General features: G+C 45.7%; 1 protein-coding gene across 1 annotated transcript; it reads left to right on the forward strand.

Annotated features, from left to right (window-relative positions):
* Positions 1-218: 218 nt before the first annotated feature.
* Positions 219-21,722, forward strand: LOC116944947 (SH3 domain-binding protein 4-like). Its single transcript, XM_032958927.2, has 5 exons — positions 219-669; positions 9,056-9,208; positions 10,516-13,310; positions 13,608-13,793; positions 15,666-21,722. The coding sequence occupies exons 2-5, from the start codon at positions 9,082-9,084 to the stop codon at positions 15,876-15,878; spliced, it is 3,321 nt and encodes a 1,106-aa protein (XP_032814818.2). The 5' UTR covers positions 219-669; positions 9,056-9,081; the 3' UTR covers positions 15,879-21,722.
* The last annotated feature ends 2,892 nt before the right edge of the window (positions 21,723-24,614 follow it).

The raw sequence follows: 24,614 nt of genomic DNA on the forward strand, positions 1-24,614 counted from the left end.
GGAAGTGCATCTATAGATGCTACGAAGAAGAGCCACGTCCCAAAACTATTACAGTATATATCTCCTTTTAAGGCCACGGTGTTATTGACGAATGCGGTTAGGGGTTTTTTGTGTATGTGGCGCTTGCTACTAGCCGAGTTTCTGGTAAAGGGCAGTAGGGGTGTGTATGTGTGTGTGTTGGGGGGAGGAGGAGGAGGGAATTATCGTGCATTCCACCTCTTTGGCAACCCGCACGTTCTGACCACGGTCACACACCCACGCAAGCCTCTCCCTCCCCACCACGAAAACCAAACCCCACGCAACCTCTACCACGACCGCCAGCGCACACAACGCACACACCACACACACACAGCCAGACAGACAGGCAGGCAGCAGCAGCAGGCAGCAGCAGAAGAAGAAGACGTCCCGGCGGTAGGCACAGTCGCCAATGAGTGGCGGCGTTGGGCAGTGCCGGTGGGAATCTGCGCTGCGTCGGGAAGAGAACGAGAAGAAGAAGGAGGAGGAAGAGGAGGAGGAGGATCGCTCGGTCACGAGCCCGGCACAGAACCAACCCCCCCTTCAAAGTTCCCGGCACAGAACCACCCAACCTCTCCCTCCCTCCTTCCTAAAGTTCTCGGCACTTGGCGGCGGAGCTGAGCGGCATCGGGGTCCCGGGGTTTGCGAGCTTGGGTGAGTGGCGAGCGCAAGAGAGAGAGAGAGCGCGAGAGAGAGAGAGGGCCGTGTGGGTAGTACAGCATGACGAGTGAGCCGAGTGGGTTTTGATTGTTGAGTTCACGTGCGGATCAAGCCGGTGGCTCCCGTAGGCTCCATGCGGATGAAACGGATGTCAATCCAGTGGCTTCTTTCGAGCGATGCCCGGGTTGGTGGCATGTTAAGGGACGCGTTAAAAAAATGTGGAAGCGTTGGGGCTTGTTAATTTGACCGGTGTACCGTTGACTCGTTTGTATTGTGACAGCAACAGTGGAGGAGGGCATCTACTGGAGGTTCCTTTGCCGGTGCGCTTTAAGTGTTACTTTCAGACGCGCTTGTTTGGCTGTGTTTAATAATTAGCAGGTTATGAGAAGCTGGAATTCCTAGAGCCGAGATCGAGTCAATGGCATGCGTATCACGTATACGCAATTTTACGAGTGTACATCCTGCTTAGACATTGTTTAAAGTTTAAGTAAAAAAACACAATTGTTGTTTTTTTTTTAATCCAGATGCGTTGAGGATTAAATGTTTCGTTCACGTCCATGCCTTAAGTTGTTTCGGTCGAGGTTCAGTGGCACAGGTGCTTTAACAGTCACCCACTTAATTCCTCAGATATTAATTATCAGAGGCCAACGTTGCCCCTATCGCATGAATTAAGATACTCATAATTCTGCCCCCAAATGAATGCCAACCCTGCCCTTTACTATAACAAGGGGCATGCTTTGGGATAGTTCGAGAGCCAGCCTTACGTACCCTAGATTAGCCTCATCACATCACAGTACTGTACATGAACAATAAGCTAGTGCAGCCTTCTCAACCTACACACAACCTCAGGTAAACATTACGCAAACCTGACACTTATTTTAAAGGATACAGTTTTTTTAAATATTTGGGACACCTTTTTTATTGAACGTACGAAGTGTGTTCCGTGTGATATTATCTTTACCTGGTAATGTTCCTGCGGCGTATTCACAAGGTGGTTGGAATTCTAGCCGATGAAATGTGAACATTGGACTCAAAAGATGGACAAACCCACCCAGTGAAATTTTTTTTTTTTAAATGCTACGAAGTGAAAATGTGACGCAAACAAAATCTTAAACCGCCGTTCAAGTGACTTGAAATGCGCTCGGCATCACTCTTCGTGACATTCGCTGTGCTCTTATTCAGAACAGCCGTGTCATTTAACAGTTACTTAGCAGTATTTAGAAATCTACCGTTAAATGGCCCTGTGACATCACGGCCATGCGGAGTAGTGATGGAGCTTGCGAGATGTGGCAACACGAAAACCACACGGGAGGGAGTCTCCTGCCTCTCTGGGAAACCCACTGACTCTTCTCTCATGCTTCTGGCCAACGCGGATTAATGAGTCTGTTTTTATTATTAAGTGCCGGCTCATAAAAAAGGCCTAATTTTCATTGGGGGGTGGGGGTGGGGATAACAGCTGCAGTGTTCATTGGATGTTAGACGTAAGTGTACGTTAGCGGGAGGATGCTAATACAAGTGTGAAAACATTTTCTTGGTAAGTTGCGTTAAACTGTTTAGCGACCATGCTAGTGGCGCGTTATGATCGCACATTGCTATGACTACGTACGTTTCAGCCGCGTGAATGGCCTTGTGTAAAATGTTTTCGATGACATGCTGGTATGATTATTTTGGTGTTTGCTTTGGGTGGAACTGCTTGTTAAATAGGAATAGGTAAGGTTTGGATGGTTGGGGGGGTCCTGTGGTGAGTTGCAAAATGTTATCAAATTAGCGTAACTAATTTAATTGAATTTTGATTTAAAGCTTTCGTGACTGCAGTAATTCATATTCTTCGTTCTTTCTTATTGTTTTATATATATTTTATTATTTTATTGTTTCCCTTCAACGTGACTTTACCGAAAGAACTAAGAATATCATTTAATTCAAGTTGCGAATGTCCATATTTAAACCTACCAAACACTTTTTTTTAGGTTATGCCATAATGTTGTCAACTATAGCCAAGGAATTCCTTGTTGACTTGTGCAAATGATTTCTTGAGGGCTTGAGCTATAGACCCATGCACTCCATCTCAGTGTTTAGAACAAAGCTATGCACAGCATACATGTGTTGCCTAGTTCCATGCAATAGATTATAACAGAAATGTGAAAAAGTCCATAAGTTCACCCGAGATGAGAAAGTTTCCCCAGGGATTTTATATGCGACACAATGGTGGCTCAAAAATAGCAGGCTTGAGACACTAGACACCAACTGGTGTCTTGCAGCATTTTCGGGACAGGCGGTGGCATAATGATAATCTCTTAACTCATTCTTGGAAGAGATGAAAAGATAGTAATTGAATAGAGGAAGTGATGTCATTGATAACACAAAAAAATCACCTCTGTTGGGTGTTGGATGTGTTCTCTGTCATTTATAGAGCGGGGACATTCCAGCTCTAAATCTTTACTGTGGATCACCCCAAACCTCCTTTGAAGTTTTCACTCCACACACCAAACTTCAGCCAATGGGATATCAGTTGCCCACAGCAGTAACGTTTGATCACCAACGGTGCCCTGCATATCATTGGCTGGGACCTTACTCTGTGAGCGAACCTTGGGAATTAATCTGGGGTGAACCATACATGGTTATGGGCGAGATTATAAGCTTAATGAGCCCTACCAAAATGTGGAATGTTCCATGTAGCCCCCCCCCCCCCCTTTCACATAAGCCTGGCTTAGTCTGATCTGTATTGGTCTGTGAAGTGTGATTTACTAAGGTACCACAAAGACGCTGGAAGCTCCAACGTACCAGAAAATAGTGTCCAGGAATGTTGTAATATATTTAAAAACAGTTTTTAAACTACTTGCACATGTAGAACTTAAAGTAATCTACGGACCTACAACACATTTTGGAACTGTTACAAAGAAATACTGCATTGTAATATACGTGCTTCTCTTTACACATTGGCAACTTGAAGTTGCTTTATGGTACACATGGCTCTTTTTTTTAAGGATGATGCTGTGCTCTGTACTGTATTTCCAACAGTTTCAAAATTACGTTGAATACAGCTGGGGATAAAAAAAAACATGCCATACTAGTTGTGTGGTGTTGTGTATCACCATAATCTAGAGCGATGATACTTTTATTTTCATAATTATGGGTTACACAAGGCAAGGCCTTTCCTCTCACAATGTCAGACCCAGCTGGAACCACTAAAATGAATGCATATTTTAGTACGTGTGTTTTACGGTTGTGGACGTGCCTGATAGGACACATCTCAGTCTCATTTAGTACTGGAATTGTACCATCAACAGATTTAGTTTTCATGAACTTACTAAGTACATGCCAATTCAATTTTACTTGTTTATCTTTCACAAAGTTGGATACGTGACGTACACACCTTGCACCTACTGGCCAATCTTTATAACAGGAATGCGTTTTACGTATATGGTTGGTATGACGATAGAGTGAGTACATTATGCAGAAAGCAAACTACCAGATACAGTGACTAATACCAACCTTGATGTGGGCTTCCCTCTGATTAGCACGGTTGGCTGCGTACGATAAACAGTTCAACGAACATACATACATATTAAGTGCATCTAAAATGTCAGCTTCATGGATGATGATGACAAAAGAATGTTCCTCAAGTGATGCCAAACTGGTTCTTGGGTCCAGTGTACACATTGTACACATTAGGCAACTCTCGGCTCCAGTCCTGTTTTCACTCTCAACATTGGCGATTCTTTTTGTACTCTGTAGCACAAAAGTGCTGTGGACATTATACATTACGGAATGCATGCCTCTTTGTAAAACTGCACGTGTACACTCCCCGCACTGTTTTCGTACACAGGCAGTGTTATTATAGTAGGTTTGTGAAAGTGTGCACCAGCCCTCGTGTCCATGAATCCTGGTATTCGTGGGGCGCAGTGGAACTTTGATTCATCCTGTTTTCTGATAATTTATGGACAACGGGGTGACCACGGACGGAGATGGTGTTTCAAAATATGAAGCCTCTCACAGAGGGCTCTTCGCAATTCTGATTTGCACAATAACAAAAAGTCACGTGATAATTCCACATCCTGTAATGATTGATAATAAGGTTTAGGGCTTGTAGATACAATGGGCTTTTCATGGAAAATGGCAAAAACAAGGAAAATAAAGTGCCTTATTGATTATCCACTTTGCTGCATACCTTACAGGTAGGAGTTCTACTTTATTCATACTGTATACAACTATATTAAAATATGTTATACTGTGATAAAAAAAAATATACAGTTCAGTGTAATGGAAACAAAATATGCAGATGCGATTTGCATGTTGTATACATTTTAATAAAGCAAGGTATGCTCTTGCTCACCCAGCAATACAAGTACCATACATAGCTGTGTTGAGAAAATAAAACACAAGTGTTATTGGTGAAAACGTTTGATATGGGATTCCTCCACAGCTGTGTTGACGTCTTGTGCGCCAATGTGGGTGCCCGGTGTTGGTGGTGATGGCCGTAGTCATCCTTGCTCCTGCTGTTAGCCAAGCCAGCAGCATCAGCAGCAGGAGGTGGTGGTGGTGGTGTCACTTTGCGATGCTCCGATGGTTCGCCCAGTGGCGGCTTGGGTTGAACATCGACGATCACATTCCATTCTCATTACCCAGAGAAAGAATGCAGCGTTATTGTTGGCAGAAAGGTCGTAACGTCGCCCTCTTGACGCCAAGCGGTCTGCAATGGTTTCTGCTGCTTGGCGCTATTATTAAGGCCACCCACTCCTCCCGGATCATTTGTAAGCTTAACAACAATGTTTAACATTGCTGCAGTCTCGTGGTTTTTATGCCCAGGGGGAAAAAAAAAACAACCGCATGTAAACGCATAGAGACATATACGTTTACATGGGTCGTCCCGACAGTTTTTTGTTCCGTCGCCTGAAGAAGGCCGCTTGTGTTGTGGCCGAAACGTCGTGAGAATTTTATTGTTTTATTTTAGTCTCATTTTTACGTGACTTTACCGAAATAACCCAAGAAGATGAATCCTTGCAGTCACGAAAGCTTTCAATCGTATAGACATACTTTAAACGTATTTACACACAGACATATGAACCTTACGGCTCTCGCAAAATGTCTCCGTGATGCAGTCACTGTTAAGTCTGTTGACGGTCGGCGTTGCGACAATCGACTCATCCCGACGAGCTGTACACTCACGATGCACCACCACTACGGTGCGTTCCGAGCGTTCTGGGTTTCGGAGCAATCGCCCTCGCTGCGTTTCGACATCGCGGAGTGTGGCACCACCGATTTTGGGATTGATTGGTTGCCCCAGCCGCGGAGTTCAGTAACACCCCTGCGAAGAATAGTGTCCCAGAAATAAAATATTTTCATTTGCCTCGGCCCATTTTGTATTATTTGCTATCCCCCGGGGTACTGCCGTATTGAATAAAAAGATTGAATAAAAACCTACTCGTCATTCAGAACTGTGGCGTTCACATTGTAGCATTGCGCATTTCTGTTTGATTTTGCCGAGCCAGTGAAGGGAGTTCTACATTGCTGTTAGGATCTTTAGACTTGAAATCCGATGAGCTATGAAGCTCTTTTTTTCCCACAGACGTCCTATGGCAGTCATTGGAACAGTATACAATACTATATATGTCGACTATATGGGCCACATTCCCATCCCCTGGCAACAGTTGAAACGCATCGTCTTGGCGATATCTCTGTCACAATGAATTAACGGGAGTTTTCCCGTTAATTATAGTGTGCAGTATAATACATGCGGCGAGACGTACATGTATTTCTGAACACTACTGTACTTGGTATTCAATTTAAAAAAAATATATACAGTACATTAATACATACATCCTGTTTAAGTCGAAATTTATACGTTATGACTAAACTACATGTCAGCATTGCTGAGTTTACTTTAGTTTAACGAACATCGATGCTATGGATTTCATTATGTAAATTATATTTTCCATTAATATATAAGTACTGTAGTATGGTCGTTGACGTTTTTTCTACGTGCCCTCGTCTGAGTTTTAATAACAGCAAAAACTAATCCCAACGTCCTTTTAGCTAAATATTTATCCTGCATTAGCATGTCCCCTCTAGTGCCATGCACAATGCAGTTTGCATGCGTGGCTTCTGTCCTACTGCAATTATTAAACATCAATATTTGTACTCCAGCCAATACTACAGGATAATCTACAGGATCATACTTTCCCACCCACCCACCCACGTACTCAGAATAAATGCGAGGGAGTCTCGTCGTTGGAACCCTGGCTAACGCACAGGCCCAATTAAACTGGCTGTGGGAAAGTGTCTGGGGTGGGAAGCGTTCAAGTGCCCTTTCTGCCGTGCGAGCACGATGCGATTGCAGGGCCCACTGGGCCCTTCTCACAAGTCCGGGCTTGTCCAACGGAGAAGCCAAATTGCCCACGTGTGTTATTTCTTTCAATAAGCTACCAGCCATGCAGAAAGGGGGGTGGGGGGCCTTATTTTAACCGTGTGACTGGAAGACTGCTCGCCGCACTCTTGATTTAGTGCAAAGATGTTGTGTGCAGATAAACTGCTGCAAAAGGTAGAAGTTATCTCAAAGAAGCTTTAGTTCAGGAAATGTAAGCGTTACTTCGAATGTGTTGTCACCTTGCATGTGCGCGCGCATCACAGAAACTCATTTAGTCTTAAATTTTAATTTAAAGCTTTCGTGACTGCAGGGATTCATAGTCTTGGTTCTTTCGGTAAAGTCACGTAGAAGGGAAACGAGTTGGTGCAATGGAGATCCAGGACAGGTTCAGATATCACTTTCCAGTGAAATTGCGCATGGTCATAACAAGATAAAAAAACCCCTTTGCTGGAATCCTACATAGCGCATCACCTAAACCACTACAAATCGGCCTCGCACACAAAGATCCCCCGAGATTTACAGGGGTCGGCAACCTTCGGCTCTGGATCCGCATGCGACTCTTCAAGGACTGCTTCGTGATGTTATGTATTAAGGACCACCATCTCGTATTCACTACTTGCATTGCTGCGGCTATTGAAATATTTGGGGTTTTTTATACCGAATTTGAAAAAAAATAGCTATTGTTATTTTGGTTACCGACACCTGCCCTCGAAGCTGTATACAAATGATTGGGACAAGGTATTTGAGTATAAACAAACAAAGATCCCCCATATAGCCTTAACAGACTGTAGGGGCAAGTGCTGTTAGCGAGCACCTATGAAGGCCGGAACGGTACACGAGGGGGTGGGTGGCCAGCACCACGCCCGACCGCCTTTGTCTCCCAAGTGGCGATGTTTACACACCGCACCAGGTACTCATTTGAGGCTGAGTCGACCTAGGGGAGGCCCGGGACCGGTTCAGATAATCGTCACTGGTGTTGGCCGTGAGCGGGAATCGAACCCGGGTCGCCAGGTTCATAGCGCAGTGCGCTAACCGCTACACTACCGCTCCCACACACACACACACACGCTGTTAGAAGGCCAGCACAACTAACGAAGAGGTGGTGTGGCAAATACGAAGCCCATTGATTATGTTTACACACCACACCAGCTACGGATTTTACGGACTTGAGGGGGGGAGGCTCAAGCCAGGTGAAGACACCACTTGCCACTAATGTTAGCCATGACCAGTACAGGGTCAGTCCTCTACTTACGATGGAGATGCGTTACGACGACCCCATCGTAAGTCAAAAAAATATCGTTAAGTCGAAGATGGCCCTAGCCTACCCAGGAGTCTTAAAGAATGGTGATAATTTAGCAAAACAGAGCAATTTACAGTACCGTAATATACTCTATGTATTTATTAATTACAATACTGTATTGCACAGTAAAATGTAAAGTAAAAAGACCAAGGTGAGTTCTTAGCCTACCTATATGAACCGCAATTTAGTAAGTTTTTTCAGGAAACAATCCTATCTGCTATAAAAACTTTTAACATGCATTGAACGTATCATATCGTGATAACCCTAAAATGAAATCGCTAAAGCTACGTATCATACACGCATTTAACGTATCGTACCGTGTCATATTGTACTGTACTCACCGAGATTCGTACGCTGCTGCGTTTGCCTGCCGCGCGAAATTTTAAATATTTAACAATTTTGTCGTATCGCTGTCGCCATCGCAAGATCGAAGTATCGTAAGTCGGACCGTGGTAACTCGGGGACTATCTGTATTCAGACACTGTATAGGACGCTGGGTTTATCGTGCACTGTGCCAAGGGCACTTCTGCACCCCTCTACACACACACACCTGTTTAACCCCTTACATTATTAAAGTGTACCAAAGATAGTAATAAAAAAAAACCTCGTGACTTTGATACAAAATGGCCTCTAGCCCGCTTTCACGTATATATTTTTTTTATTTAGTTACTCGACGAGGCTGATTGCGTGCGTATGTGTCGGCATGGGCGTTGCAGGCCACGGGGGGTCGGGCTGATGCAGGATGGCGGCCCAGAGGATCCGTGCCGTGCAGGCGGCCGACATGTCCCGCAGTCACTCGGAGGGCGACCTCATCGACTTTGACGCCGACGACGAATTCTCCTCAAAGCGACTCTCCGACAGCATACCCGGTAAGGGCCGCACTCGCAAAAATTGTTTCCGCTAAGGTGGCCGCCGGTCGTGGGATGTGGCCGTGGAATAGTTGGTTCGCGCCACTTGAGCTGCGATCCAGGGGTCACCAGCTCCGATCCGATCTCCTTAAATACGTTCCCAAGCTCTGTCCGCTTGACTATTGCGATTTTTCTTTAAAAAAACTTGCAATGACATGCTCCTACAAACATTTCCAAAGAGTTGTACACATTTACACTCTCCAGCATGCCTTGGTAATTCGTTGCAGAAATCGCCAAGCGTCTGTGGGATTTGGCTCGTCGGCCACGTGTGAAATGGAAAGTGTGTTGAGCACCAAGCTGTCCGGTTGCCAAATAAAATAATATCTCTGTAGTGCTCGTCATAATCCGATGCACCATATTACTCATGTGCCGTATTTTGGGCTCATTCTCAAATACGAATATATTTGTTGTTACTGTGAGCAGTTTTCCTATCATTTTGCCGCTTACATATAATTAGCTCATGGCTGCTGATGATGGTGAAGACATGATGAAGACATGTAATGTCTCTTGTAGAATATAATTTTCCCTTGTCTTTTTAAAATATCTGGCAGTGATTTGATATTCTTAGCTCTTTCGGTAAAGTCACGTTGAAGGGAAACAATAAAATAATAAAATATATATAAACTTGACTTTACCGAAAGAGCTAAGAATATGAATTACTGCAGTCACGAAAGCTTTAAATCAAAATTTAACTGGCAGTGGTTCTAAAGTATTTATTAATTATTTTAAAAAATAATGACTTTTTTCAAATGGAAATCTGCAAATATATTTTAGGTTGCCTGTTATAAATATGGTTGTACAGTATATTAATATTGTCACGGGTGTTGTATTAAGATAACCATTGTCAATTTAAGTGGGGAATGTTCATTATTAAATAAGGAAACTGATCCAATTCATCAAAGCCATACAGGCATATATTGAAGCTGCCTTGATGTGAAGTGCCAAAGGCATCACAGTTAACATCATCACCCAAAAATATTGTTTATTTGAAGTCCGTTATAAAAATTCAATGTCTGTAGGCAATGAGAAGGCATGTCAGGTATGTTATGAATTAATTTCGATGAAAGCTAAATTATGGTGGCAATGTGTGATAATGAGAAAATATTTAATTGGAATGGTCGGTGGCGAGTTTGTCTGGATGGTGGCAACGATGATGACGAATACGCCGGACGATGCAGAAAAAAACGGTTCACAGCTCAGGGTGGGGACGCCCCTTCACTGTAAAGACCATCGCATGACGGAGCGACCCTCGTGTGTTTCCCGCACAGCGAACGCGTCATCGCCCTTCGCCAAGAGCTCGGTGTGCGAGGTGGTGGCCGTGCGTGACTTCTCGCCGGGCGCCTTCCCCGCGCTGTCCATGCAACGCGGCGACCGCCTCTCCGTGCTCGACACGGCGGGGCCCGAGTGGTGGTACGCGCGCAATCGCCGCTGTACCGGCTTCATCCCAGCGTCCCACGTGCGCCCGGTCGACGGGGCGGCGCCCCTGCGTCGTGCGCTCGCAGACAGTGGCATGGTGGACTCGGGCGAGGGGGACAGCGTGGAGAGCGAAACGGAGGGGTCCTCCGGCGAGGGGCGGCCTCGTGCAGAGGCGCCCGGCCGCGCGGAAGGCGCCGTCGCGCCGACGGAAGTTTCGCCGGCGGAGCGGCCGACGCTTGCGACCGGCGACGCCGGGGACCGCCACTCCTGCGCCAGTACGGGTGACCTACTGCTGGAGCGCAAGATGGGGAACAACCCGTTTCTGCAGAGCGCTTACATCTCGAACCCATTTCTGAGTGATATTATGACTCCAAGCCCTTCAGACGGTTTCCACAAAGCTGAAAATACGTCTGCCGAAAAACTGTTGTTTGACTTCGATTCCAAAATGGTTCTGAGAAACGGTGTCGTGAGCGCAGACTCTGAACCGCAAAATAACATCACGTCAAGCGGCATTTACAGTTCCAACGACGTCTTTGCAGTGGACAACTCTGATGCCTTGGTGTGTATGGACTTGAACATGGAAAAACTTCTGAGCCGGCAGATGCGATCTGGCAATGGCCAAAAGCCCAGCAGACACGATAGCGGGAGGAACAACAAACAGAGGTCGCACAGCCTTTCGGAGCTGAGTGCCATGCAAGCCACGCAAGCGGGGCAGGACATGATGGACTTCCTGGACCCACTGGGCAAACCCCTCTCCCAGGACTATGGTTCGCTCCACGACCGAGAGGCCTACCGGACGGCCTGGCTGCAGCAGCGTCAGATGACGCGGTCGTGCCACAACCTGGGCGCCCTGTGCCGCAACCCCGGCTGGGGCCAAACGCAGCCTCTCCAGACCCAGGCTGTGTTCCGGCTGGAAAGCTCGGGGGGCTCCGTGCAGGTACCCGAGACGTCCGTGAAGCTCCACGCGGCGCCTCTGCCGGCGACCTCTCGTCTGGACGATGACGATGGTGCCGGCGTCACCAGGGAGGTCAGACTCAGGGCCCTGCTTGACCCGCCAATCAAGCTGAGCGGAGACATGATGACGGCCGTCAGCCCCGTGGTAGAGGTGCGGCTTGTTGGCCACCCGGTGCTGAACCCACTGATGCTGGAAATGAGGGTGGCGGCTCACGTGAAGGAGGATCCGCTGAGCCAGAAGTGCGCTGAAATTGTGTGCCTGGGTGCAGAAAATCCCGAGGGCCCCTACGCCCTCCTGCCCGAATCCCATGTCCATGGAGACATCATTCGTGTTCAACTGGACAATAAAAGCCATTGTGTCTATGTGGTCGCAGTGGCACAGTTGAAGTGCAATGGTAGTTCACTTCCGTGGGATGCCCCGCAAGATGCGGAGAGCATCAAAGAGGCCCTGGTTAGCCAACCACGTGCAGTATCTGAAACCTCGTCAACGGAGCAGCAGGTTGTTTCACAGATGGCACAGAATGCAAGCGGCAGCCAAAGTTCCCACGCAGGAAAAACAATATGGGATTTCATTCAAAGACAGATGACACTGGCAGTCTACGGGCCAAAGCACCTGCACCCGACCTTCACTCTAGTGCTTGCACTGTTTGGTCACTTCGAGGCTCCATCTACTCTGCCTTCAACAGACACCAACTGGGAAGGCAAAGTGGGAAAGAAAAGCCACCAGCAGCCAATTGGGCTGACTCTTTGGGGGAAACACGAATTCACCTTGAACAGGCCGCAGAACGTGGACGTGTCGCTGTTTTCCAGCGAGCAAAATGTGCAGGTCACTGGCTCCAAATCGGGATCCGCCAAGAGCTGCTGCACCGTGCGGGGCTTTCAGCTACGCCTGGGCCGCGTGTGCCGCATGGCATTCCAGCTTTCATATCACGACTCGTCGGTAGGCCTCGCCGCGTTTGCACTGCGGGCGCAGCTGCACACCGACGCCCAGGAGCTGCTTACTCAGTTCAGCGTGACGACTCCACCAGCTACAGCGCCTGGCAAGGTGCCGGCACCGCGGCGCTTTGTCAAACGCAAGGAGCTCGGCAGATCCTTGCTCTCCTCCATCTCCTCGGCGCCACCCTCATTCACGGTGCTCGCACCTCGGTCTGCTGAGCCAGCCACCTTTCAAGAGCATGACTTCGTGATGCCTATGTGTGCCACAGCCCTAAAGACAATCGTGCGCCAGACCAAGTTCATGTACTTTTTGGAGTACAGGAAAGGAGCCACCATTGGGCTGTTGAGCAAGGAGAAGATCCGGGCCAGAGGCCATGCAAAGACCAAGGAGTGGTACGTGGGCTACACGAACGGCTGCGTAGGGCTGGTGCACTGCAAAAACTTGAAGCTGCTACCAGACAACGAGCAGGTGGCTCCATCGGAAGCCCCGCACGTGAACACCGCCACCCTCCTCGAGCTCCTGCTACGCCCCTGCCACTCCCTCAACTTCAGCTGGTCCACAGTGTCCACGAAGGTGGCAGAGGGGCTGGCTGACTGGCGGCCGCTAGCCCGGGTGCTGGGCTACCGCGAGGAGGAGATGGAGGAGAGTTTTGTGGAGGAGGATGTGGACCGAGTGTCTGCCGTCCTGGAGAAGCTCAAGGGTGACTGCGCAGGTGGTGACGGGAAGAGGAGGTGCTTCTTGAAGGAGCTGTTTTCTGTGAGTATGGCCTTGCATTTTCTTTACGTAAGCATGGTGAATCTGAGGTTCCCGGAGAAAACCTATGCATATGAGGCATTAACACTCAAAACTCGACAAACAAGTTACTTGTTTACTGCCACCTGAAAAGCACCATGCTGCTCGCTCTATGGTACTTCATACAATTATGAGGAATGATGACCCACTAACCACTTCGTATCAAGACGATCACAATTGAGTTAACGTGGCCGATCATTAACAGCTCACCCACGGACCTTTTTTCTTAGTGCAATGGCCGATGTGCTTGCCGTTCCCCAGGCCCTGCTGCGCCTGGACCAGCATGCCGTGGTGGTGCGCGTGCTGCTCGACTGCGTGCTGCTCACGGTGTCCGTGGACCTGGGCGCCCGGTGGCGAGAGCTTGCCGCCCACTTGGCCAACGTCACACGGCAGCAGGCCGAGGCCTACGAAGCCCCGCACTGCCAGGACGGGGTCCTCCTGCCTGAGGTCAGCCTCCATGCACAGCAGTGTTTTCATTAATTTCCAGAGGGGCGGCCACTTGCGCCAATATAGACATCCGCGCGAGGGCCCCCCCCGCACATTTGAAACCATTGGGTTTGACAGCACTATGGGGGTGTCTTGACACGTGTGTATTGTCAGGGGCCGCATTAAAGGCCACCACGGGCTGCCAGTGCACCGTGGGTCTTGCAATGAAGAACAATGATATACAGATAGTCCCCGAGTTACGACGGTCCGACTTACGATATTTCGATCTTACAATGGCGATACGACAAAATTAAATAATAATGTAAGGGGTTAAACAGGTGTGCGTGTGTGTGTAGAGGGGTACAGAAGTGCCTTTGGCACAGTGCACGATAAACCCAGCGTCCTATACAGTGTCTGAATACAGATAGTCCCCGAGTTACGACGGTCCGACTTACGATACTTCGATCTTGCGATGGCGACAGCGATACGACAAAGTTGTTAAATATTTTAAATTTCGCGCGGCAGGCAAACGCAGCAGCGTACGAATCTTGGTGAGTACAGTACAATATGACACGGTACGATACGTTAAATGCGTGTATGATACGTAGCTTTAGCGATTTCATTTTAGGGTTATTACGATATGATACGTTCAATGCATGTTAAAAGTTTTTTTTTTTAATGGCAGATAGGATTGTTTCCTGAAAAAACTTTCTACTAAATTGCAGTTCATATAGGTAGGCTAAGAATTTACCTTGTTTTTTTTACTTTACATTTTACCGTGCAATACAGTCTTGTAATTAATAAATACATACAGTATATAGTTTATACAGTACGGTACTGTAAATTGCTCTGTTTTGCTAAATTATCACCATTCTTTAAGACCCCTGGGTAGGCTAGGGTCATCTTCGACTCACGATATTTTTTTGACTTACGATGGGGTCGTCATTAACGCATTTCCATCGTAAGTAGAGGACTACCCTGTACAGCATCTATGTGCTCTAGGGTTTCCACTGGTCCTGGTTTTGACCAAATCGTTCTCTCTGAGGTAGCTTTCTCCAGTTGGTACTTGTGGTAGCGTAGGAGTTGTGCGAGTATATTTCTAGTTTATGCATCGAGTGAATGTACCACAAGCCTCTCTTGCAAATTAGCCCTTTTGTTTCACTGACTGTTCATGTTCTTAGCTCTTTCGGTAAAGTCCCGTGGTGCTAACGTTTTTTTATAAATAAATACACCGTTTAAAAATAAATAAATGCAAACCGCCACTTCTTTCAAATGTTTCTTACCGTTGGTTTTTCACACCTGATGATGACCGTTTGTGTTATGGTCGAAACGTCGTGAGGATTTTTATTGTTTTATATATATTTTATTATTTTATTGTTTCCCTTAAACCTGACTTTACCGAAAGAGCTAAGAATATGAATTACTGCAGTCACGAAAGCTTTAAATCAAAATTTGACTGTTCATGCGTTTTAATATTAAAGGTCAATTCTAGGTTAACCGATTCACAAATGCATGTAATAATTTCAATGCGAATTTCTATTCTGTGTTATGAGAATATGATTGTGCACCTTTATGCAGTTTGTGCTGTCGGCTTCAAACTCTAATATGAGTAAACAATCATTCTCGCACCGAGTGGGTGACATAAAAGAACACACAACCAAAGTCACTTTAGCCCATCCATCCCCATTTGTTGGGCGCACCCTTGCACATGCTGCAAAACGTCATGATGGCAATAAAGCCAACAAGCTCCTGTGCACTGACGTGCCGATTATGAGACCCCCCCCCCCGCCCCCCCGCCCCCATCTCGACCTTCTGGCCGCACCTTACGAAAAGTTTCTTCAAAAGACACCAAGCACGGTTTATCCGTTTCTCCGCCCTGTCCATCGTGCGCAGACGGTGTGGAAGCCGGCGTTCGACTTTCTGGTGACGTGGAGCGGGTCGTCGCGCGAGGGCTACTGGGACACACTGCAGGAGATGCACACCGCGCTTGACCGCACGCGTGGCAGCGGGGCGGCGCGCGGGGACCGCGCCCTCACCGGCGTCCTGCTGCTCGCTCACGGCCTGGACACGCTACGAGCGCACGCCTTCCCCGTCGCCGATGGGTGACCCGCTCCTCTTTTTGTCATCGGGCCTTTGCGCTGCTGATGAAGCTTGAGTGAAGTTGTGAAACCTGTTCAGGCTTTGAATTTATGCGTGTTGAACTTCTTTCGCGGTGTTTTTTATATATATATAGCCAGCCGTGCTAATCGGGCCGTGCTAAACACCGCAAGGATACATTGATGTGCAAAGTCGATTGATCGATGGATTCAATGCCGTTTAGTTTTGGCGTTGAGACGAGAACCCCCCTTTCCTGCGAATATACAGACTGGAAAAAGTTCGCCACATTTACCTTGAATTCTGCCGACAAGTAGAAAACTGTAAGCCAGTGTTTTAGGCAATAACGTTGAGAATTAAGCCGCTGTTGAAGGCAATGGCCAGAAGAGGAACCATTTCCTAAAATGTTAGTGTATATTTCAGTTAAAAGGCAGTGGTGATGACAATTGTAATGATGAGGTGTTTTCAGTCTGTGCTTGTACACTGCTGCCAACGCAGTTGTCTAAGGTTTATTTGTATGCTTTATTTATTTACTTTATAGCATCCACAGTTCACCTGGATGGTGCATAATTATTATAAACGACTTGTAGTGCCATCTTCGTTTGCTTTGTTCTATCACATTGCAGAATGGTGCTTAACTAACCAGGATGGGCCAAGATTAAAAAGTTAAGCAAAAGGCATAGTCATGGCGTGTTAGCAGAAAATAAGATGTTGCACACTGTTCTTCTGCATTTGATTTAAAGCAAATAAATATATACTCTTTCGTTCTTTCGGTAAAGTCACGTAAGGTAGAAATGTTTTATTTAGTTTTATTTGTACCTACGTGACTTTACCGAAAGAACCAAAGAGTATTTATTCCTGCAGTCACGAAAGTTTCAAATCAAGATCAAATGAATAGAAGGAAAATGTTCACATCAACAAAAAAGGAAGATTACACTTAAGTACAGGCCTGCCCGGAAACTTTCTTGAGATTTTGCGATAAGCACTGCCCATGCTGCTATCAATATGTTGACCAGACACAACTTGTCTGCAGATCACATTCCATTCGCCTGCATGGAGGGATATGTGAACTGTTTTGGAACAGGGAATGTAAATAAATCTGTTTTTTTTTAAGTGAGCAGTTTGCTTATCATCACAGCCATATTAATACTTTATTTAAAGCATAAACCTAACTCATCTGTAAAAAGAGTATAACTGGTGTCGTAGGATATTTTTTCCAATCTTTTTTTTAAAGATACTTTTTGATCTTTTGTAGTTAAAGAATGAAGCCATATCTTGCATTTACGTGAAAAAGAATCCCACTTTCATTCATGTTAACACAAAGTGTGTGGCTGTTGAAAGATTGCTGATAAAAAAAACCTTCAAAGTCAGTCAACATTCAATTGTAATGTTATCTTATTGATGTTAAAGTCATTGGGTTATACAGACCCTATAAATCGGTGTGCAAACGCTTGCCTATGACCAAAAAGAGAATCCGATTTAAATGAACAAGGTTAAAGTGGATTGAACTGCATGTTGCTTGACATGTAGAACATGAAAACACAGCAGATACCTAAACAGCACAACCGAAAAATAACCTTACATAGCTCGGTTAAAATAAACACATTACCAATTGTAATGACCGAGGCAGTAATTACATTTGCCTCGTTAAAAGTTCCATCACACAAGTCATGAGACACTCGTTCCATTGGCAGGCAATGTTGTCCACTATGGACCTCTAGTGCTTGAGAGCAGTATTGTGTAGGCGTGGCTGGGCTGCTTTTGAGATACACTTTACAGCAGGGGTCCCCAACCCCCGAGCCGCGGACCGGTACCGGTCCGTGGCCTGTTAGGAACCGGGCCGCACAGCAGCAGGAGGTGAGAGCGGTGAGTCCGGACGTGGCCCGCCCCCATTATTTTATTATTTATCACTTCCGTCCGCGCCTCTTTCCCGCACTGCGCACTTGTTTCAGTCGCAGTATTGGTAAGCCCACAAGCTCTAACCCCTAGTAGCCACAATGAGTAAGCCCACAAGCTCTAACCCCTAGTAGTCACAATGAGTAAGCCCACAAGCTCTAACCCCTAGTAGCCACAATGAGTAAGCCCACAAGCTCTAACCCCCTAGTATCCACAATGAGTAAGCCCACAAGCTCTAACCCCTAGTAGCCACAATGAGTAAGCCCACAAGCTCTAACCCCTAGCAGCCACAATGAGTAAGCCCACAAGCTCTAACCCCTAGTAGTCACAATGAGTAAGCCCACAAGCTCTAACCCCTAGCAGCCACAATGAGTAAGCCCACAAGCTGTAACCCCTAGCAGCCACAATGAGTAAGCCCACAAGCTCTAACCCCTAGTATCCACAATGAGTAAGCCCACAAGCTCTAACCCCTAGTAGTCACAATGAGTAAGCCCACAAGCTCTAACCCCTAGCAGCCACAATGAGTAAGCCCACAAGCTGTAACCCCTAGCAGCCACAATGAGTAAGCCCATAAGCTCTAACCCCTAGTAGCCACAATGAGTAAGCCCAGAAGCTCTAACCCCTAGTAGCCACAATGAGTAAGCCCACAAGCTCTAACCCCTAGTAGCCACAATGAGTAACAAAACAAAGCGTCGCTGGAGAACTTCTTTGAAAAGGGGGAAAGACCCAATGATGAACACCCCCACCCCAGACCGTGAAAAAAATGTGTGTTCCACGACACCGGTCCCTGGCGCCAAAAAGGTTGGGGACCAAGCTGCTATACAGTACATGTAACGTATATTAACTAGTGGACTTTGGACTACTGCTTGTGCAAATATTTGCAGGTCACCTCGTGGGAGTATAACAAATTGGAATTTGTTCTAGAAGGAGGGATACAAGCTGTGTCATTGTGGGCTGAAAGTGTGCCTTTGCTACTGCTGGTGGGATTGCAATAGCTCATGTGAATAAAAACACCTTTCTCACCCATCCTAGACATTTGAGATAATAAGGCTCTGGTTTCCCATGTCTTATTATTATTATTCTTTGTGATGTGAAGTATCGGTGGTGTCCCAAAAGGGGTGAAAGAAAGCCTCAAGGATTTCTACCCAGCCCATGGTGACGTGACATTTAAAATTAAACGTTTTGTAACGAAAACACGACAGCAATTTGAAATTAATTTGTATATATTTAAATGTTGGTCATCTTTCTTACACAGTTACGCTTTTTTTCACTTAGTTTGCTGTCAATCGTATGCCATTTTAATCTTGAAAATGTAAACAAAAGAATCACTTAGCACAACACTCCAGTATATTATCGTTTAATGTTTTATTTAATACAGTCTTTTAATTACATTCTCATTGTGCCGCATGTTCAATTAGCCAGGCACACACATTGTCAGCACGGGGTATGTTTGTTTCACTGAAATTTTAACTATTGGCTTTAGTATGACTGTACTGATGCTTTGCTATTTTCTGAAAACACGCGATTCCTATCTAAATGGCTGAATACATGTCAACATCATTGCTGTATATATTTAAATGTAGCCTTTATCCGATAACTACCAGCAGTACAGGGTGAACATTCAAGTACCGCACTGCATTAGTGTTGGTTGCTAAAAAATGAACTTGAGTCCACAACATTGCGCAGTCCCACTTCTGGGGGCATGATAACTTCATTCTCCTCGGCCAGGTGTCGGCAAACTGCGGCTCTCTAAGGAGCCCTTCGCGACATTATTTATTAAGAACCCAGCGCCTCGTATTCACTGGCCTTAGCGGCTCTTGCATAGCGTATTTTGACTAAATTCGAAAAAAATGGCTCCTCTTGTTATTTTAATTTCTGACCCCCCTGCGCTAGGCAGTGCAAAGGCCATATTTCAAAACGGCAAGATGGCAAGGTGGATTACAACGCAGGTGTTTGACGTGAACTTCCTCGTCAGAGGCCTAAGAAACAAGGGGGTCAACTGGCTTGCGATTTATGGCTCGGAGCCTCGGGCAAATCGCTCAACAAAAAAAACATGTTCAAAACTGATCCATCCAGCCCGACTGCCAAAAGAATATGGGCTGTAGCTAATGCGACTGTGAGAATACAGTGGAGAGAACTGTAGCCGAAGTACCTCGTGGCCCCAGGACATTCCCCAGTAAGCTGTTCTTGCTGTTGAAAGGGTAATTATCCTTACTCTTTGGTTCTATTGGGTAAAGTCACGTAGGTAACGTGACTTTGCCTACGTGACTTTACCCAATAGAACCAAAGAGTATGGATCCTTGCAGTCACGAAAGCTTTAAATCTAGATAATTATCCTCTTCGTGCCATCGGCTAACATTACCTCCCACCCACTTAGGCAGTCGGGTTTGCTGTGGCTTAATGTGTATTTATACATTTCTTCACTATTTATTTTCAGTTTTTCTCATTTTCTAGATTTGCATGACTGCATTGTCTTAGTTGATATAGTTATATATTTTTTAATTCTCGCATGCGTGACAATATTGTACATCAATGTGTAATCCTGTAATGCCATTGGTTTTTGTTTCACAATTGTTGAATGAAAATGTTGTTTTTAATCAACCTAGTTTCTGTACCATAAAAAAAACCTTCAATTGTACAGAGTAATTGAGGTTCATACTGTTTATCTCATCATATGCAGGTGGAGTATATATTTAAATAACAATAGGCTTTTTTTTATCTTGATTTGAAGCTTTCGTGACTGCAGGAATCCATACTCTTTGGTTCTTCCGGTAAAGTCACGTGGGTAGAAAATTAATAGATCACGACGTTTCGATCACAACACAAGCTACCGTCTTCAGGTGAGAGAGAGAAAGCTACTAAAACAAGGTCTTACATTAGGCCTGAGATCGTTTTTGCTAACAGAGAAAGGCTTAAGTGTTTAGGCTGGCTGATCTTCGGCATAAAAAAAACATTTACCGTCAATAAATTGAATCCCTATTTTGATTCCAGTAACTTAAGAGATTGTAAATTAATATAGTGTATATAGTAAATAAAATAACAGTAAATGATGTTGTGCTTATTTTTCAAACATGACTATTTTTATGACCTGACTATAGGGGTTGAATACTGTGGTAACATCTGCAAGTCATGAACGCTGAATATAGGGACTCCACCCCCCATTGCCATAATAGCACAAGAGCAGCGGTTTCTTTAGGTTCAGGCTACACGTGTATTGTGATCGGACGAAGTTCACGTGCTCGATACGCGATGTTGTACTCTTACGCCCCGCAGTTGCATGACAACGCCGCCGTGCTTTGTGAACGTGCAGGCGGTGCATCCTAGAACGAGGTGTGTGTTGGGCGCTGCAGTTGCCGTGTGGGGGGACATGTCTCATTTCGATTTAAAGCTTTCGTGACTGCAAGGATTCATCTTCTTTGGTTCTTTCGGTAAAGTCACCACCACGTAGAATGAGAATAAAATAATAAATTAATAAAATAACACAATAAAATTCTCACGACGTTGTGTTGTGGTCGAAACGTCGTGAGAATTTTATCGTGTTATTTTATTAATTTATTATTTTATTCTCATTCCACGTGACTTTACCGAAAGAGCCAAAGAAGACATGTCTCATGTTTGGCCGATGAATCTCGGTGAAGCCTACGGTTTTGATCACGCCGTGGAACGCCTCTGCCATCACACCTACACTCACGAAGGAGAGAGCCCCCCCCCTCTGCTGCAGTGTGTTTTGGTGATAAATAGTTCGATAGTCACTTAATTATGTCCTATGTTAAGTGTAGTATTTCAATAGAAAATGTATTTATACCCTACTGTTGTTGTATTAGCCATATGTTATATATAACTCCTTATTGTATAAAGTCTCTTTTTATAAGTTGGCCATAACGATGGTAGGAAACCTGAGAATCAAGTTTCTTCGTGTTTTTTTTGTCTTAGTTATTTTAAATAAACATCAAAACATTCTTTACGAGTTTTGCTTCTTTTTATATATATACACATCTGTAAAACAAATGTTAATATTGTTCAGCTGTATCATTACTCATGCACCCTAGACAATGCAATTATATATCCCATTATGGATTTTCCGTCTCTGACACTGAAGCTGCAAGTGCAACGAGACAAGCATTGGACAGGTTCCACTTGAAGGAGGAAGTCTGTGAGATGGGCGAGTCGGGAGGGGATACAAAGGATAGTTTGTCAATGCAATTTAATCTGCAGCAGCTCTGGGTTCGAAGGTTTGCACAGTGGCCCACTGCAGCCTGATTCGAAACAGAGGCACCCACACATCCAAATCAATCTCAAGCCTCCACGTTCTGTTAAGTGCACGTAATATAGCTGTTTAAGTCGCTTATCAATAACGTTACCTAATTATGGTTCTATCTTCTTAAATCTGCTCTGGAAGTGCTGCATTACAAGTAGAAATACAGTGTAGACAATGCACTCGGCCATATTTCAGTCGTCAAACTAAAACTCTAGGATGGGACAGTAGTTGACGACTTTAGTTTAAAATGATAAAATTGCACGGTCTATTCAAAGTCAAGTTGCATCCTTGCCTTGCTGACACACGCCCAGGGGAATTGCTCATTTTTCCAGCCAGTGGGTGACATAACTTCCTTAATCTCATCGTGAGAGCCATTCTACACGTGACAACTTTTTACTCCCCCCCCCCCGACCCCCCCACAAAATATTCAAAAAAAATTGTCTTAACAGGGGGATGATGCACTGAGCAACTCCATCCGCTTATAAGTCTAAAAGTGTTCCAACCACAGCTCCTAATTGCCGAGATATATGCACAACACTATCATGTTGCAGCCCTTTGTCAAGCCACTGTTGGATAAGGGCCTCCCCCTGCGGTGTCGGGGAAAGGGAAATGTTTGGCCATGCTTCGACACACTGGTGATGGAGTGGCCGGAAGGGCAGGACCCATTCGAATAACTTGCCGCTGATGTTCACCATGGCTCGGAATCGAAATCATATCGCTGAGTTCAAAAGAATAGTGTGCAAACCGCTACACCACCACTCCCCACTGTGCACACACGTGTAAACATTATATATAGGGGCCGTCCATAAATGACGTCACGCACCTGGGGGGGGGGGAGGGGTCAGACATTTGTGACGATGTGTGACGAGGGTGGGGGGTTGAGAAATGTGACGTCACATCAAAATGCGCAACTTTAAATAAATATGGAATTGTTATAACAACACTAATTGTTATAACAACACTCCTGCAACATCAGAGTGCAGCGCCACATTAAATACGCACTGCAATGACAATAGTTTAAAGCGATCAATACTCTTTGGTTCTATTGGGTAAAGTCACGTAGGTAAAAAATAAAATAACAAAAATCACGACGTTTCGGCCACAACACAAGCGGCCTTCATCAGGTGAAGGGACGAGACTGTCTGGAGGACAGCGCTGGAGTGATGAAGGCCGCTTGTGTTGTGGCCGAAACGTCGTGATTTTTGTTATTTTATTTTTTACCTACGCGACTTTACCCAATAGAACCAAAGAGTATGGATCCTTGCAGTCACGAAAGCTTTAAATCTAGAATTAAAGCGATCTATTTTAAAAATGGAAATATGGTTATGGGGGAGGGGGGGGGGGCAGAGCTTTGTGACGTCATATTTGAGGGGGGGGTCTGACTTTTGTGACGCCGTGTGACGAGGGTGGGCGGGGTCAAAAATCGTCCAAAAATCGCGTGACGTCATTTATGGACGGCCCCCTTATTAAAAATAAATAAAGGAAACTTCACCTATAATCATATTTCCGACAGGTGGCGAATAATAATAATAATAATCATGATGATGATGATAATATGTCCATTCCAGCATCAGGGCAGGGTTTTGCGGTTGGTGGAGAATGGAACAAACCAGGACATGCATGTTCCTCACCCATAACACCCTGCCGCGCACAATTGGAGGCATTCTCCTCCAGCCAGATGTGACTGACATGCGTGCTAAGCCGTCTCACAAAGATCCCATCCCCGTGCAGCCTTAACACACTCTAGGGGCAAGTGCTGTGAGCGAGCACGAATTGCTCATTTCCAGCCAGTGGGTGACATAACTTCCTTAATCTCTTTCGATTTTAAGTTTTCGTGACTGCAAGGATTCATCTTCTGTGGTTCTTTCGGTAAAGTCACGTAGAATGAGAATAAAATAATAAATTGATAAAATAAAATAACACAATAATATTCTCACGACGTTTCGGCCACAACACAAGCGGCCTTCATCAGGTGAAGGGGACGAGACTGTCTGGAGGACAGCGCTGGAGTGAGAAAGCCACGCTCAGATCACGACCTTTAAGCTGTGTGAGAAGAAACAAATCTCATCGTGAGAGCCGTTCTACACGTGACAACTTTTTACTCCCTCTCCCCCCCTCCAACACCACGCCCGGTCGCCTTTGCCTCCCTTGCGGCGATGTTTCCACATCGCACCGGGTACTCATTTGAGGCTGAGTCAACCTAGGGGAGGCCCGGGACCCGTTCGGATAATCGTCACTGGCGTTGGCCGTGAGCGGGAATCGAACCCCGGGTCTCCAGGTTCGTAGCGCAGCAGCGCGCTAACCGCTGCACCACCGCTCCCCGTCTCTCTGACACACACACATACAGACACGGGTTTCAACCCAGCTCCGTGCTGGGGTGGCTCAGTGTGGGCATAACACAGGCAGTGCAGTGTAATCCCGGATGAAGAAAAACACATCCTTTTGTAACAAATAGCATGCGTGTAAATTCATTTCCGTTAAATCGTGTCATCGTCGCCCTATCTACCACGATTGTAATCAAAATCCCCATAGGTTGTAATTGCAGAGCACTGCGCTTTGAAAGTAGTTTTGCTGGATACACAAAAAAATATAGA

Source organism: Petromyzon marinus, chromosome 2 (genome assembly GCF_048934315.1).
Source record: "Petromyzon marinus isolate PM22_M1 ecotype Great Lakes invasive population chromosome 2, UKy_Petmar_22M1.pri1.0, whole genome shotgun sequence".
NCBI classification, from domain to species: Eukaryota; Metazoa; Chordata; class Hyperoartia; order Petromyzontiformes; family Petromyzontidae; genus Petromyzon; species Petromyzon marinus.

Coding starts and splice junctions, on each gene's coding strand:
- LOC116944947 (XM_032958927.2), top strand. CDS start 9,082: ATGGCGGCCCAGAGGATCCGTGCCGTGCAGGCGGCCGACATGTCCCGC. Junction 13,311..13,607: donor TCTTGAAGGAGCTGTTTTCT/GTGAGTATGGCC, acceptor GCCGTTCCCCAG/GCCCTGCTGCGCCTGGACCA. Junction 13,794..15,665: donor ACGGGGTCCTCCTGCCTGAG/GTCAGCCTCCAT, acceptor CATCGTGCGCAG/ACGGTGTGGAAGCCGGCGTT.